This window comes from Colletotrichum siamense (assembly GCF_013390195.1).
Source record: "Colletotrichum siamense strain Cg363 chromosome Unknown KSG_Cg363_contig03, whole genome shotgun sequence".
Lineage (NCBI taxonomy): Eukaryota > Fungi > Ascomycota > Sordariomycetes > Glomerellales > Glomerellaceae > Colletotrichum > Colletotrichum siamense.
In genome coordinates this window covers 6,054,298-6,071,263 of record NW_023501016.1, presented here as the reverse complement: position 1 = coordinate 6,071,263, position 16,966 = coordinate 6,054,298, and the positions used below count along the sequence as shown (strand labels likewise).

Sequence of the window (16,966 nt, the reverse complement as noted above, 5' to 3'; positions counted from 1 at the left end):
GTAGTAATTGCAGTTCTTGTGGCGCTCTTGTGGCGCTCTTGTGGCGTTGCCGTAACCTTCCTGTACTCGCCTAGGCCCTCGTGGCTCTGCTAAGTTTCCCTTCTACTTCAACCTTGACAGATCTAGGGTTACTAAAATGACTTCTACATATCAAGGTTTTGATGAACAAGTTGATTCCTGTCCGTCTGTAGAAAAGCCTAAAGAGTCTCGGCATTCTATCAAATAAAACACCAACCCGCCTATGCAATGACGGCTGAGATTACCATGGCGAGTCACGACAACAATTCCCTTATGCATTCGGCAGCATGGTCGCCTATTCTGCAGCTTCCACCCTGTCTACTTGTCGAGATATTTGACCTCCTTCACTCCAAAGAACCGTACCAGCCGCGAGATCTATCAGCCTTCTGCAGAACGTGCAAAGTCGTTTACCATCTTGGCACGCCTTGGCTTTACCGCCGTTTCCAATACACAGGTAGCGGGAACCAGTTCAGGAATTTGAAACGCTTCTCTTCCACCCTGGAGCAGCGAGACAGTCTCCGTGTACACACCGAAAGCTTAGATCTCGCTATGCCAAGCCCTTACAATATTTTCATGGATCGGAACGACTACAGACTACCGTCAAGTGTCATTCAAGATCTGCACCATCGTGGTTTCCTCGAATACACCAAAGCCTGGAGGTATTGTGGAGTTTTAGCTGCGTGGTTTGATATGGCCTACGACCTTATACTTTTCAAAACCCCCCTGTTGAAAAGGCTGTCATTACACTATTCTGATGAGGCCAGCGATATGGAGGACAACATGAGAGCTAATTTCAAGAGAAGGGCGCTGCTGCATTCTCACTACCATCGACGTCTATCTCAACTAGAGGAGGTGAACCTGACGCAGCCTTCGTCAGCCCGGCATGACAGTTTCAGTACCTCGTATTTATTTTTCGAATGGATGTCTTTCATGGCACCAAGTCTGAAGCGCCTATCATTCAACGTCGGTGTTTGGGACCCAAAGGATGGGCTGCCGCAACGAGAGCTTTCCTTCCAAGCTCTAACGCATCTGAATCTTGGAAAGTCTCGCATCCCACCTGAGCCTCTGAAGTTGATTTTATTCTCATGCAAAGCGCTCGTGAGTTTCCACTTCATGCCAATAGGATGCCGCTTTACAGACTTTGACGATATTTGGCATAATGACGTGCGCACGGCGCAGCCTAATGACGTACTCGAAACTTTGAGGTCGCAACAAAAAACTCTTGAATATCTTAACCTTGTCATGGTGGGTGCAAAGCTCCCACACGGCCCAAAATCCATTCGAGAGAAAATGATCTCAATGAATGTGTTCGAGCGTCTGAGCCACCTGACTCTGGATACCTGTTGCTATCATTCAACAGACTCTTTGTCAGAACTCCTACCGCCAAATCTCAAATCCTTTCAGTTGATTGGCATGCACCGAACTATGCATGAAGAGCTGCAGGATTTAGCCGATTCTATTTCGAGGCGACGGCTTCCTCATCTTCGAAGTGTCACTCTTTATCCGTGGCCTTGCGCTGCTCTGAGTTGTACAGATATCACGAAGCTGAGTCGCATCAGGGACACTTTTCGTCGAAAAGAAGTGGTTTTCTCCTGCTCCCACATACATACTCAGTTACAAGTTGGGGAGCTGAACAAATGGATCAGGCATGAGCTAGACCATTACCTTGCGTATCTTTCTAGTGAAGACTTGGATCATGATATAAACAATTGGCTAAATGATCACTGGGATAATTTCTGGAATGATAGGGGATGGCAGTTTGATTCTAATGATGGATAGAAGTTTTACGAACATGACCTGATGTCGAATAAGCAAATTACTTGATAGTTTTAATCGAAGCTTTATTGATTTCCTTTGAATTGATAGCAGGCGTGTTCCAGTATTGCGGATACTTCAAACCTTTGCTAATTGCCAACGAGGAGCCTGGCGGTACAGTATAATCCAATCTGTACTTTATTAGCCTCTGAAAGCTGTATTCCTTCGACATAATGTACGAGAGATTGAACTCACTAACCGAAACGTGTCTCTTAATTCAAGCCCAAACGAACAAGAACAAGGGTGGTCGACCTATGAGCATGTGAGAAAAGAATTTCCCCGTGTATGCATTCAAGATTGTGAAAGGTGAGGTATTCAAGGGAGATGTTTGTCTTGTCTGGATTATGACTCAACCTGTCAGGCGAACGGATGCTCTGTTTCAAAAGCCACCAAGACATCAAGGTGACTGAAACTATTAGGCTTTCTCCCTCCCCTCTATTTTAATTTCACGCCCGGATCGAAGATTGAAGAAAAGGTTGCTATAAAATTTCTTTCCGGCCTTTTCAGTTTCTGAACATCTCCCATCTCCAATATTCGAATTCTCGTGGATGACCCAACCCTAGGCCTCGTTACGTACTCCTGGGCGCCACCAACAGGCTTGTTCTCGTATCCCATATTCCTCACACGCATCCATGGATATGAGACTTACTAAGAATTTTCGGTCCTTCACCTTTCACATCGCAAATGAAGCTCGCGGGACGCCGGCAAGGCCGAGGCAGAGTCCAGAAACCAAAGCAAGACAGGGTCCAAAGCTCAGCTCAACGCAAGTCTGGCAGAGGATCCGGAGGGAGTGCTCGAGACAGAGTCACAGGTTGCAATTCCCAGCCTGAAGAAGGCTCAGACCGCCTCTCATGCTTGCCGACCGAACTTTTGTTCATGATCATGGATGATCCAAAACGTTCGCAAAGGCTTTCACAGGTTGCGGTCTCCCTCTGTCGTGTCAGCAAAAGGTTCAACGACCTCATAACCCCCATGATGTACCGCAGTTTCAGCACGATCGACATTACTGGACAAGATAATGAGGCAATCGTCAAGCCATTCCTGTTTCTTCGCACGATTATTTCACGACCAGACCTGTCATACCACGTCAAAAACATCTCGTTAAAGTGGGAATGGAACACCATAAGACAACCCATCAGGAAACCCGATCCCAACATGCTATGGGAGGTGTACGTCCTGGCGGGGATGCCCGACTGTCAACTTCGCATCCCTTGGGGTGTGGCATCAACTACTGCATCTATTCTGACAGAGTTGTTCCTCTTCGCACTGATGCACATCCTCCTGAGAACGGTAGAACTAGTGAAACTTGATCTTTGTATGCCAGGTCACGTACACGAAGGCATTTATTCGAGCGACGCAAAGATTTTGGGTCGGACGGATTTGGGTACTTATTTGCCAAAGTTACGCCAAGTCTCTTGCGCGGATGACAGCATGCTTCTCCCCTTCATATGTTCTTGGGCGCCAAACCTTCAAGAATTAGATCTCAATAGCGTACATCTGGAACGAAGGACCGAACTAGGTAACATGAGACTCCGACACCTACGTCTGAGAAACCTTCGACGGCTAGACTTGAACTCCATGAGCATAAACAACCGTTCGCTGAGGGAACTCCTATTGTTGTGCGGGCCCCTTCTGAGCTTCAAATACGACCCCAAAACGGAAGCTCTGTCAGATGAGGTCTTCCTATTCAAAATGCAACATTTCACGTCTTATTTCGAGGAGGAGCCGAGAACGACAGTGCCAGGAATTCTGGACGCTCTGGCAGCGCACAAGTCAACTTTAGAAGAGCTCACTATACATATGGGATTTTCTCTGTCCCAGACTAATAGCCTCTCTATTCTTGCTCTCGATCTGACAGGATTCGAAAAGTTGAAGATGTTGAGTCTTGACACGTCCTCATTTGAGCCAGTCAAATGGTTGACCAACATGCTGCCAGGAAGCATCGAGAGTTTACGCCTTCTTAGAAAGATTTCCTGGTTTCTCGATGGCTCTTCGGTTCATGTGAACAGCATGCGAGACCAGCTTCTGAGATTCACGGAACGCCATTCAAGATTCCCGTTGCTGAAGAAAGTGTCGTTTGGATCCAGACAAGGAGCAAAGCATCACGGTGTGTCTGGGATTGAGGATGACTTCCGTCGGATTGGGGTCGAATTCACAAGTTTTGAATTAGAATAGTGACAGGATGCACGTGGCAAGACGCTGATCCAATTTGGAAGTCATTTATTGTTGTACCCGAGGTCTCCGATGCGATATAATACGAACTAAATCTTGGCTAATGAAATACTGTTCCATTCACTCTGCACCGCCTGCCACCGATTGACATGCCACATAAGTTTCACTCTACCCTCCGAGTACTGAAATCCTGTATAAACGGACCGAGATGACCGGCGTATGCGGCACTACATGATATGACTCTCCAAGATGCAACTGCAGCGTTGGTATTCAGACTGGCTACTCCCGACGAGAAGGGTCTCACATCCAATCATAACGCAGTGGCATGACCATTGTAAAGACCCCTCTGGCTACATCATAGCATCTTCCGCTCATTTAAACAATAAAATACAAGAATTCTCGTAACTATCTTTGGGTGCACCTAGTCCCACTGCTTGAGGAACTCTTGAGTCTCAACAAACTTCTCCCGGATGACCTCAGCATGCCTCTCGCTCCGTGGGACAAAGCGCACTCTGAAATCTTTGGTCGCATGCACGAAGCCTTCTTCGTAGAACTCATAACTCGTATCCAGCTCGCCATCCTTCTCAATTTTGAAAGCCCAAAGCATCTGAGCGACACTTCGCCATTGAGTCCGCTCGGCCATGTGGATACCAGGACACATGCGCCGCCCAGCACCATAGGTGTAGTGGTCGCGCTCATCGTACGCCGGCGATGCAGCGAGCTCGGAAGCTAATTTCGAGGCCGAAGCAAGGTAACGGTCTGGGTTGTATGACTCAGGGTCATCAAAGTGTTTGCTATCGTGATTGAGAGCGCTGGGCGGGATCATCACGACGCTACCCTTTGGGATCAACATGCCCTTGTACCAGGCGTCTTGCTTGGCGAGATGGGGTACGCCGGTTGGAACACTTGAATAGATTAGTCTCACGGGATGCTTATTCGGGCTTCAGGCGAACTTACACTGGTCTGATTCGCAGGGCCTCTTTGATGATGCAGTTGATATACGGCAGGTCATTGAAGTCTTCCCATTGAGGAAGACGATCGGTCCCGCACAACGCATCAAGCTCAACGCGGGCCTTTTCTTGAAATTCGGGATTCTTCGCCAGGAAGAGGATATTTGTAAGAATTTGTGTAGCCGTGGTGTCAGCCGCACCCATCTGTGTACCTCCAACAAAGTTGTTGAACTGTGCATGTGAAAGCGGCGCATCGGACTTGATGTCTTCGTTAAGCAGTCTGTCAATCAGTGATTCACGCTTGTCGCCCTTTGCACGTCTGGCTTCCACGCGATCGTACGCTTCGGTCCAAATACCAGTGATTGTCTTGTAATACTCCATTCCACGGAGCTTGGGCTTATTCCAGCGGTCGGGGATGAGGTTCAGGATGGGGAACTGATCAACTGGGAGGTAAGTTCCCGGCTCCACAGCCTTTGATATTGCCAACATTGCGATGTAGACAGCCTTGATAAATCAGCATCAGTTCAGATAGCTAGTAGACTTGACTTACATGAGCCCAGAAGCTTTCAAAGTTGTGCGCATGTTGCCCGTACAGAGTGACAGTGCCAATCGAGGCTGTGGTTCGCTGCACGTGTGTTTTGAAACTCTCTGGCTTCTCGAGCAAATCATGCAACATTTGACAGACCCTTGGTTCTCCGTCAGTATAAACTTTAGTGGGGTGGAACCTGGGACCTACTCGGCCTCTTGGATGCTCTTTAAATCGCTGTCAAGATTCTTGGGCGAGTAGTACTGAGCGATGAGCTTCCTCTCAGCTCTCCACTCAGGGCCCTCATGCATGAGAGCAGGGTTTTCATCTCTGGTTGAAGCCAAAACTTGTTGGTCTCGAGGTCTATCATTGTAGAGCGCCCCCTGCTGATTCAACAGTTCGTGGATGGCCTGTCTATCATTAAGGACGATCATAGTCGTGCGTCCGACCTTCAGTGAGTAGACTGAGCCATATTCGTCGGCCCATTCTTTGAGTCTAAGACCAGTTAGTCACCTAAAAATATGATTGATTCGATTATTCTAACTTTGCATAGAAATTCTTCCGCGGCATCAAGTGTGCATTTCCAAGAATCGGGACGGTAGGGGGTCCGGGAGGCAGGAATTTGTCTCGGCGACCAAAATTGCGGAGTCTGAACAAAATATAGATGGTCGGGATCACCCAAATTAGACGTGATGTCGCCAACCCGACGATCAATTCAGTGAAAGCCATGACTTTTACAGACCTCACACAGTAGTTGTATAAATGGAATAGTATGTATGAAGGCTAGGAGGATGAAAATTTGGCTGGCTGTGGACGATCCTGCAAAAATATACTGGCTAGTGAGGCAGGCCACGCTATTTACACCAGGAAGCTCCATGTGCCGAGGTAGCATCGCCTTGTGTACCCCCACCAACATAGTCATCGTTTGCCTGTTTAGGACGGCCGCCAGAGGCACGGCATTCTCATCCTGCACCATTGCCTAGCCACTGAGAATGGTGTCTTGGGTGCCTAATCAGCTTTCCGGGGTTCATCATGGTGCCATACCAGAAGTAGGCAAATGATGCAGTGCAAACGATCCACTTTTCAGCCAGCCACTGAATCACGCATGTTAGCGCAACATGTTGGTCAACATACCTTTCCGTAGGGCTGATTGGAACCTAGAATCTCGTCACCTGTAATACGCCCTACGCCGAAAGTAGATCTTCGGGGGATTTTCCGATCGATGTCCACCAGGCAGCAAACATGCTCAGCCTTCTTGGTCTCAGGGGCCAATGGAGGAAAGGCCATCTTGCACACAGCCGATTGGTTTGTTGGTTGCTGACATGAAGCCATCTTGTCGGGATCTTTATCGCCTGTGACGTTAAGTGCTTATCTGCACACCGAAGCCCCAAGGCAGTGTAATTGTGCCGCTTCCTCTGGGGGCCAATCCCCGCACAGGGATTACAATCAGCTCCTTCTGCCTAGTCCAAGTCATTTCACACGATGCGACTCGGCGAGCTCGGAGGAGGATGACGCCGAAAGTTGGCTCGATGAGATCTTTCTCGCTGATGTCAGCCCGCCATATAAATCGTACCATGTCTCTATGGCTGTTATTACTTGCATGTCACGAGTCTTGGGTCGTTTACTGGAGATGGGTCCGGGATTAATTGAAAATGAATTTCCTGCCTATCTTTGACTAGGTAACGTAGAGCGTGGGGATTCTGCTGAATTTCTCAGAAGCATGAGAGCAACAAGAGATCAGAATCAATGCCTCCAATGTCTTGGCGCGTGTCTTAGGGTTATTTTGAGACTTTCTGATGCGACTCTTCGCCAGGTTCATGTCAATTCGAATGAGAAGCTGGTGGCGGAGCATCCCGTCGGGCGGAATAACCCCTGAAATTGTCCACCAAGGCATTCAGATCGCCTTCACATGAGGTGCAATCGCGCCAGCTCTAGTCTCTTCAGGTACGGCTTCATCTATGATTAATAAGAACAGGAAAATAATGCACGCGCGCCTGGAAATGCGTCCTCAGAATGAGAGGTTAATAACTAATTCTGAACTTATGTGAGACTAGATTGATGGTCTGGAAAGTATTTACACTATCCTCTAGGTACTAGGTTCAATAGAAGAACTCTAACTATTTCGTTCAGATGAGGGCTTAGAATTAGCCTCTCAGGGTTTTTAATAATTTATAGTCGTATAGAGAACATATAACGCCTAATATTTAGGACTTAAGATATAGTAGTATAAGTATTACTCTATATAAAAGCTTCTAGTAAGTTATATTACTTTTATTATTTATATTAGTTTTGAAATTTTTAGTACTATTAAGGATAATATAAGAATAAGCTTTTTATAATTAGATTCTAATTAAAGTAGTAATTTTATAAGTATAGATAGAATTACTTAAAATATTAGTCTACCTATAATAGTAATAATATTACTAAGTTATACTAAAGTTATTAGAAGTATTAAGCTTTATAATTTTATATCTTATATTTAAAATAATAATAAGATTTCTTAACTTTTTATAATAATATTACTAATTATATAAACTTTAGGAGCTTTTTATTATTAGTAACTTAACTTAGTATTATATTAAAAAAAGTAATTATAATAATAAAGAGAAATATAAAAGCTTTTTATAATATTAAGTAATTAACCTTTAAGTTTATTTATTAACCTTTTTAGATATTATAATAAAATAAGAGAGAAAACTTATTAATTATACTAAGTACTCTACTTTAAGCAGAAAACCTCTAAAAATACCTAAATACTTCTATATTAATTTTCTAGATAACTATAAAAAAATATAAAAGTAAATATATAAATATAAACCTAACTAACTTATACTTTATTTATATATTTTACTCTTTTTATACTTTAAATTATATAATTTCTTAAGAAAAAATAAATTACTAAAAAGAAGTTTAATAGTAATATCTTTATAGTATTTTACTTTATTTTTACTTTAAATAATTAAAGAAGTATAATAAAAATTAAAATAAAAGTTAAAAATAAAACTAATTAAAGCTAAAAAAGCTTAGAAATACTTATATTTATTTAATTTTTAAAAAATAAGAATTAATAAACTTTTTCTATAAATTAAACTAAAGAATTTTAAAAATTCTTTTAAAGAGGTAGTTATTAAAGTTATTAAAGAAAAATAAAACTTTACATAAAAATAAATATATTTTTTTATTTATCTATTTAGTTTTTTTATTATAAATTAACTAAATCTTTATTTATTTATATAAATTATTTCTTTTTATAATAATACTTAATACTTATAAAAGTATTTATTTAACTTCTTATTTTTAAGTTAAAATTACTAAAAATTCTAAGTTTTCTACTTCTTTTTATATATTTTCTAAGTTTTTTATATATTATAGAAATAAAGATTTAATTAGCTTTATTTTATATAGTGAAAATTATATTTAACTTTTAAAGTTTTTAAATTATTAATTTTACTTTAAATTAAATTTTTAACTATCTCTTACTTTATATAAATAATATTTTCTTTTTTTATAGTTTTTTAGTATATTATATACTAAATAGTAAATATCTTTTTAGTATAATTAAAAATAAATAAAAATTTCAAAGTTTTATTTTCTAAATAATATCTTTAATTAAGTTATTTTATATTAAAAAGAAGTTATTTAAAATATAATTATTTAGTTTAATAATCTTTTTAAATAAATTACATTTTAGTTTTTATTTTTTAATTTTTATTTAATATATATGTTTTTAAAAAAATTTATTTTAATTTATTAATTTTATTCTTTTTTAATATTTTTAATAAAATAATCTCTCTTTTTAATATTATCTTAATAAGTTAAAAAGTTTAAATCTCTATTTTTCATAAAGTTATCTAAATTATAAATATTTAAAAAGGTAATTAAATCTTTTTTAGTAATTTAAGTTAAATCTTAAATAACTAAAAACTAATTAAAATAAGCTAAATATAACCTTTTAACCCTCTTTTTAATTTAATTTATATTAGTAGATTTTTAATTTCTATTATTTCTAGCTATAATATCTATAATATTTATTTATTTATTGAAAGTTTAATTAAGTTTAGTTTAAAGTTCTTTAATATTATTATTTCTTTATAACTTAAATTTATTAATAATAAACTAAACTTAATAATTAAAAAGGAGTTTAGAATAATTATTTTTTATAATTTATTTTTTAATTATATATTATAACTAAGTTATTTTTAAACTATAATTTCTTTTATAAAATATATAATAAGTAAAATTAATATTATAGAAGTTATATTTCTAAAAGTTATTTAATAATTTAAATTAAAAATTAAAAATAATAAAAATAATAGAATTAATAAAGTTTTATATTTTTATTAATATTTTATAGATTCTATATTGATTTTTAATAGGTTTTATTATATTTTAGAAAATAGTTTAAAAATAGTTTAAAATATTAAAAATAGATTTAAAGTTTTAAATAAAATTTAAATAGAAATATAAATTACTTCTCTAATTAATAATTATAATTAAAAATTAATTATTTATTTTATAAATTTTAATAAAAATAATAAAATCTCTTTTTTTTAAGTAGTTTTATTCTTTTTTATAAGCTTTTATTATATTATTTCTAATTTAAAAAATAAATATTATATAGATCTTTATATATCTTTTTTTATTAATATCTTTAATAATAAATTTATAAATTAATTTAATATATTTAGTTTTAAGAAAGTTATATCTCTAAAAAAATCCTAAAAAGTTATAAAATTTAAAAGAATATCTCTCTTAAGTTTCTTAACTTTATTTATATTATTAATAATTATTAATATTTTTTTTAAATATATTACTTTATTACTTAATTAGTATTATATTTATAATATCTTTACTTTTATATACTTATATAAGTATAAAGTAATCTCTAAAAGTTTTAAACTTTAGTATATTTAAAGTATTTTATAAATTAATTAAAACTTTAATAAGCTTAATTATATTAAATATAATATTAAAAAAGCTAGGCTGCTAGCCTTATATTATGAAATTTAACTAATATTAACTGTAAAAGCTAGACTAATCCCCTTACCTTCTGCTAATAACCTTTAGGTTATATAACTTTTAGACTTAGATATTATAACTTTAACTATTATAATAAGCCTTAACTATCTTCTTCTAGCTGCTTCTATCTTTACGCTATATTTAATCTATACCTATCTTCTAAGTCTCCTCTACTATTTAGATATTTATGCTACTCTACTAGGTATAGAAGCCTTAAGGCCTCTATACTATCGCGCTATTATAATATCTTCTACTCTGCTATGTAGTCTTAATAAAGAGCCTTACTACTATTAGCTATACTCTTAATATTAGATTTACCCTTCTTAACTTACTAACTACTTAGGCTACTTTAGCTATCTTAAGGAAGCTTATAAAGTATTTATAAGTATTAAGATTATTATTAGTAGCTTTAACTATATCTATATTAATTTTAAGACTATATAACTCTAATATATTATACTTATTAACTATTTTAAGTAAATACTTCTAAGTAAATTTAAATAGAATCTTTTTATTAATATATAGAAAGTTACTATACTTAGAGCTTTTAATTTTATTTACTTTAGTTTTATAGGTTAAGTTATTTAAAGTAACTTTATTTAGTTTATATATAGGTATAATAAGGGGGAAAGATATTATATAAGGTTATTATATATATAAGAGGATATAAGGAATAAGCTTAAAGCTTTATTTAAATAGTTAAGTTTTTATACTATAGCTATAAGAACCTTTTTAGCTATATAAAGAGTTATACTATTAAGTTTATACCCTTAAGTATAAGTTTAAGCTATTATTAAGCTTTAGCTATAAATACTATTAGCGTTCTATATTATAGAATAACACCTTTATAATTATTATAGCTAATCTACTATCTATAGCGTTATAAATAATATGCTTATAAATAACAGTATTATAAATAACGCTCTTACTAATATATTTTACTACTCTGCTATCTACCTACTTACTCTCTTCTACTAAGGATAAGTTAAGCTAAATATTAATAACTAATATACTAAGATTTATTTATTTACTTTATTAAGATTAAATATAAGTTAAAGTGCTGCTATTAGGTTTTAATACTATAAAAAAAAGTATAAAGTGAACTATAATACTTACTTATATAGGTTAACTAAACTGCTAATATTTTTAAGTTATTTACTATTATAATTCTTAAAGTTTATAATTTTATTATTTAAGCTAGTATAATAATTCTTATAGGTTTTAGTATTTTTAGCTATATAAATAAAGAAAAAAGTAGTTATTATAATTTATAAACTAAATAAAAGAATATTTTTTTTATTATAATTAAAAAAAAAATTAAAAAAATATAGTTAATAAAAATTATATTTAATAAACTTTAGAGAATAAATATTAGTTATCTAAATAAAGATATTTATAAGATATATTATAAATAAAGTTTATATTTATATTTTTAGAGTTTAATATATTTTAAGAACTTTATACTCCTATTATTTTATAAAGTTTTTAAGAATACTTAACTTAATATATTATTTCTCTATTAATTATATATATCCTTTATATTAAATACTTATTAAATATTTATTAATAAAGTTCTATAAATATTTTAATTATATTATTTATATAACTTATATATAAGACTTTTAAGAGTAATATTTAATAGAAGTATAATTTTATATTTTTTAATATTTTAGATCTTAATTAAAAGAAATATATTTTTTATTTTTTTCTATAAAATAAATTTTTAATCTCTCTTAATATAAATACTTAAACTTAAAATAACTTAAATAGAAACTATATTTCTAAGTAATTTCTATACTCTTTTTTAAATACTTTACTAACTTTTAACTATATTTACTCTAACTATCTTTATTATACTATAATCCTTTTAATATAAGTTATTAGTTACTATTCCTATATAAATAAGAACTTTAATTACTAATATAATACTAGATATACTTTTCTTCTTTTATCTCTATAGTAGCGCTATTTGTCTTAGCTCACGCTAGTGGCTTATGCGTAGATATAACGGTTATGGGAGACGCTATCACAGGATTCCGATTTTCTACTGGCTACTGCCTAGGCGCCTGGCAGTGGTACTCTCGTGACAAAGGCACCACTATCACACTTAACCCGGATTGCCAGATGCGCCAGGCGTGGCCCAACCCGCAGGCCGTCACGGCCGTGTGCATCCGCAACAAGGCTGGAGAGAACAAGTGCGTCAAGGCCCCGACGGAGGCCGACCAAAACTTCTGTGGAATCCCGACCGATTGGTGCAACAATATTGAGAACATGTGGGGTTGGTAAACTGGAATACATGGGACGATAGATTTTTCTAAATTAAGACCTTCTTTTTCTTCTACTATGCAGTGCCTCGGCTCGCCAAATCTTTCCAAAACCTGTGCTTCTGTGACATGTTCCTGGAAGCTTAAAAAAGAAGCTTTAAATATATGAAGTCATCCTTGCTGTAGGGCAGGCCTTCTTCCCTCTGTGCAATGCGCCAAGACCCTAACGGTGTTACCGGCAGGCCTTCAAACTTCCCAGGCTGACCTTTAAACTCAAAATTGAGCGCCCAGAGATCGGCGGGGTCCGAAAACGAACTGCCATTCGCATTCTGCGCGTAGAAAGAGCGGGCGCGGTTCATCGCATGTGTAGGGATGATGCCGGTCGAGCCGGCTGCCACTTTGCGTTTGATCGCCATGTCACTGAGTCGTTGTCTCCTGATAAAGAGCAAAGCCACAAGTCAGGCGACTTCATCCCACTCTGCAACCAACATAAAAAAGTCTTGGCATCATTTAATAGCAGGCGATTCTCATGCTCGGTTACAACGAGTTTGAGAGAGAGTTTGCATTGAATGCAGCGCCACTGGATATCAAAGTCTACTCAGTTGCATCTTGGCATGATCGGTAGTTTTCAGTCCAACTCTCCCCGCCATTCTCTCTTCGAACCAACGTCCTCCCAACCGGCTCTCTCACAGGTACACCAACGTCAATCAGCTTAAAATCATCACCATCAACATTACCAACCATGCGCCGCGTACCTGTACAGAAGAGGCCAAACGCCACACGCCTCGTTCAAAGTCAAGGTCTCGTCTTCGCCGACCTCGTCACGCCAGGCGGAACAGAACCATACTGGCCCGATGACCGCTACTATTCCTTCACTTCTGAGGAGGTGGCCTTGTTGGAGGCCGCATCCAAGGATGTCTTTGCAATGTGCTGCGAGGCGGTAGACTATCTCGTTGAACATAAAGACATCATTACAGACAAGATGGCAGTTCCCGCGTACACCCTCAAACAAATCGTCGACTCGTGGGATCGAGAGCCTGCTTGGGGAAGCATCTACGGTCGCTTCGACGTCTGCTTTGGCGGTCTAGACCATCCTGATCCGCGGCTTCGCGTACCAAAGTTCTACGAATTCAACGCAGATACGCCGACGTCCTTAATCGAGGCAGCGTCAATCCAGTGGCTTTGGTTGGAGCAAACGGGCCACGGTAACGACCAATTCAATCACATTACCGAGTCACTGATCGAGGGCTGGAAGCGCAATTTGAAGCTCGTTGAGGAACAGCTGGGCTTCAAACCCACCGTGCACTTTGCCGTGGGAGAAGGCGAGCCAACTTGCGAGGACGCATCAAACACGATGCTTCTGATGGACACATGTCAACAAGCAGGATGGCAGACCAAAGCCATCACTGTGGAGGAAATCAGCCTGTCCAAAGTCGACGGCCGCTTCTACGACAAGCAGGGCGAGCACATTGACGTTATTTTCAAGTTGTACCCGTGGGAGTACATGGTGGTGCAGAAGTTTGGAGAGGCATGTTTCAAGGACATGGAGAACATCGGAAAACGCGACGCGACGGGGCAGTACATCGGCGGCACGATCTGGATCGAGGCACCATATAAGCTGGTGTGGAGCAACAAAGCACTCTTCGCTGTCCTTTGGGAGCTCTTCAAGGATGACCCGCGCTCCAAGTGGTTGCTTCCTACTTACTTCGACAACGAGGTGCCTTCTACACTAACAACGTATGCACGGAAGCCGATCTTCTCCCGCGAAGGAGCCGACGTGGTTCTTAAGACCGACGGGGAGGTGCTTCAGGACGCGTCCATGGGCTACTACGGATACGAGGGTTACGTGGTGCAGGAGCTGGCGCTGCCTCCTGACTTCAAGGATGAGCAGGGCCAGTCCAACTTTCCTGTCTTGGGACTTTGGTTTGTCGATGGCGACTGCGTGGGCATGGGTGTTCGGGAAGACAGAACGCCCATCACGACGAATGCCTCGGTGTTCATCCCCCACTCCATCTCGGATGGGCCCGTCAATTATGAGCGACATCCGGTCCCAGATGCAGACGAGATCGAATCGCAACTCCGGGTTGGCACATTTGAAGACGAATTTGGCCAGCACAAGGGAGATGAGCTTATAGATTACATTAAGAAGATCATCAACGTGTAGATACTGGGTGAGGAAGGAAGGCAAAAGATGAGATTAGCGCATAGAGTTGAATGTCCCAGTCAGTCTGCTCATTTACCAACAGTTTCGATATCTCATGTCCCCAAGGATATAGCCCACTTTGAACACACGTCGCAGTAGCGATGCCTGAGCCACAATCCACGCCCGGAACTCGATCCGACTGTGGGCCACCTCGGGCCGGACCGGCGAGACTCCACAGTCGGCATCCCACACCGTAGCGCCGCCGATCCCCGCACTATCATCTCAGTTTCTCGACCGCCTTTCTTCCAACACTACTCTCTCAACCCGCAAGTCCCCCCGTGTGTGTATCTGGAGGAGTCTTCTCTGTTCCGCATTCTCAAGTGATCCAATACAACTCTGCGTATTTCAAGGGTTGAGGCCAAGCTACTCTCTGTTGGCAATGTCATCGCCAAGCGCCCAGAACAACTCCGACCTCGGAATGCCGCGCGAAGCTGCGTCAACCAATTTTGAGCTGGAGAGCGGTCAACAAGCACCTCCTTCAGATGCCCCAAGTCTACGAAACACCAGGTCAGCAGACATTGAGAACAGGATTTCATCTTGGGTATGCGTTCTGGGAGCGTTCATATTCCTGCTGCCATCATACGGTGAGTCTGAATTACTACCATCTTCGAAGAAACAGTCTGTTAAATACATCACTTCAGGATTTCCCCAGGCCATCGGTACAGTCCAAGCCTATCTCCAAGAACACCAGCTCTCAGGATACTCGGCCCGCGACATCGGCTGGGTGACGGGCCTCTACACCGCCCTCACACTTTTCCTCGGGATCCAAGCAGGGCCCATAGTTGACCGCTATGGGACCGAAGTGCTCGCACCTCTTTCTACAGCTCTTACCCTTCCAACTTTCTTCCTCCTGGCCGAATGCAAGTATTACTGGCAGTTCATGCTCTGCCTTGGTATCTACGGCGGCATCGGCGGCGCGTTGGCCTCGACGGTCGCCGTGTCCGTCGTCGGCAAGATATTCACGAGATTGCGCGGCCTCGCCATAGGTCTAGCACTCACCGGTTCCGCGCTCGGTGGTGTAGTCTTCCCATTTCTTCTGCGGGAGCTATTCCCCAAATGGGGCTGGGCCTGGTCGATGCGGTTCGTGGGCTTCACCATCGCAGGCGTCATGATCCCAGGGACGCTATGCTTCATCCCCTTTGCGAAGCTCTCGCGAACCCATCATCACACGCAACTCGTTGTTCCCTCACAGCCATCTGCTGACTATGCTGTCTCCACCCCGAGACATCGCGCCGCAAGCGCGACCATCAACTTCGCCGCCTTCCGCGTCCCCGCCTTCTCACTCATCGCAGCGGCCTTTTTCCTTCTCGAGTTCGTCATCTTCGGCATTTCAGGCATCTTTCCCACATTGGCAAACTGGGCCGGGTATCCTGCTGACACGGGATATAACATCGTAGCCATCGTCAACGGCTGTGGCTGCATCAGCAGAATCGGGGCCGGGTTCCTGGGCGACAAGCTCGGGCACTACAATGTTTTGTTCACGAGCACATGTGTGACAATTGTTTGTGTCGCAGTTACGATACTCCCATTCGGCACAACGCATATACAGGCTTTGTACGTGTTTGCGGTCCTGTGGGGCTTCAGCTCGGGGGTGTTCTCATCCCTGATTCCTGCATGCATGGGCAAGACATGCCAGACCAAGGACTACGGTCGATGCTTTGGGAGTATGAACTTCACTGTCAGCTTTGCTCTCTTGATTACAGTCCCAATCGGAGGTCAGATTTTGGAAAGCATTGGCGGTATGGCACTGGCTGGCTTATACGTCGGAGTTCTCTGCATGGCGGGTGGTTGCATCCTTGCTTCTAGATCTCTGTTGGTCCAGTCATGGTTTGACTACAGGGTGAGAATTTGAGTTTCTTCACATATGTCTACCAGAGATGCAAAGGTTCTAATAAATGTGGATAATCTCCGTCTTAAATTCCCATTTTATGATATAAACTACATTCTATGACATGAAGAGACCGTTTAGTCTAAGCCCACGCTACAAACAAAGAAGATG

At 39.8% G+C, this 16,966-nt stretch overlaps 4 protein-coding genes across 4 annotated transcripts; 3 read left to right on the top strand and 1 right to left on the bottom strand.

Annotated features, from left to right (window-relative positions):
* Nucleotides 1–4,426: 4,426 nt before the first annotated feature.
* Nucleotides 4,427–6,210, bottom strand: patI-1 (Cytochrome P450 monooxygenase patI; the record flags this gene model as incomplete). The annotated part of the gene is made up of 5 exons (XM_036637458.1): nucleotides 4,427–4,910; nucleotides 4,963–5,459; nucleotides 5,506–5,641; nucleotides 5,692–5,976; nucleotides 6,026–6,210. The coding sequence occupies 5 exons, from the start codon at nucleotides 6,208–6,210 to the stop codon at nucleotides 4,427–4,429; spliced, it is 1,587 nt and encodes a 528-aa protein (XP_036497346.1).
* Nucleotides 6,211–12,513: 6,303 nt separating this feature from the next.
* Nucleotides 12,514–12,786, top strand: CGCS363_v005608 (uncharacterized protein; the record flags this gene model as incomplete). Its single annotated transcript, XM_036637457.1, has 1 exon — nucleotides 12,514–12,786. One exon carries the CDS (start codon nucleotides 12,514–12,516, stop codon nucleotides 12,784–12,786), a length of 273 nt encoding a protein of 90 aa, XP_036497347.1.
* A 720-nt stretch (nucleotides 12,787–13,506) lies between these two features.
* Nucleotides 13,507–14,928, top strand: ygiC-1 (putative acid--amine ligase YgiC; the record flags this gene model as incomplete). The annotated part of the gene is made up of 1 exon (XM_036637456.1): nucleotides 13,507–14,928. One exon carries the CDS (start codon nucleotides 13,507–13,509, stop codon nucleotides 14,926–14,928), a length of 1,422 nt encoding a protein of 473 aa, XP_036497342.1.
* Nucleotides 14,929–15,346: 418 nt separating this feature from the next.
* On the top strand, nucleotides 15,347–16,819 carry MCH5-2 (Riboflavin transporter MCH5; the record flags this gene model as incomplete). Its single annotated transcript, XM_036637455.1, has 2 exons — nucleotides 15,347–15,551; nucleotides 15,609–16,819. The coding sequence occupies 2 exons, from the start codon at nucleotides 15,347–15,349 to the stop codon at nucleotides 16,817–16,819; spliced, it is 1,416 nt and encodes a 471-aa protein (XP_036497343.1).
* Nucleotides 16,820–16,966: the final 147 nt, after the last annotated feature.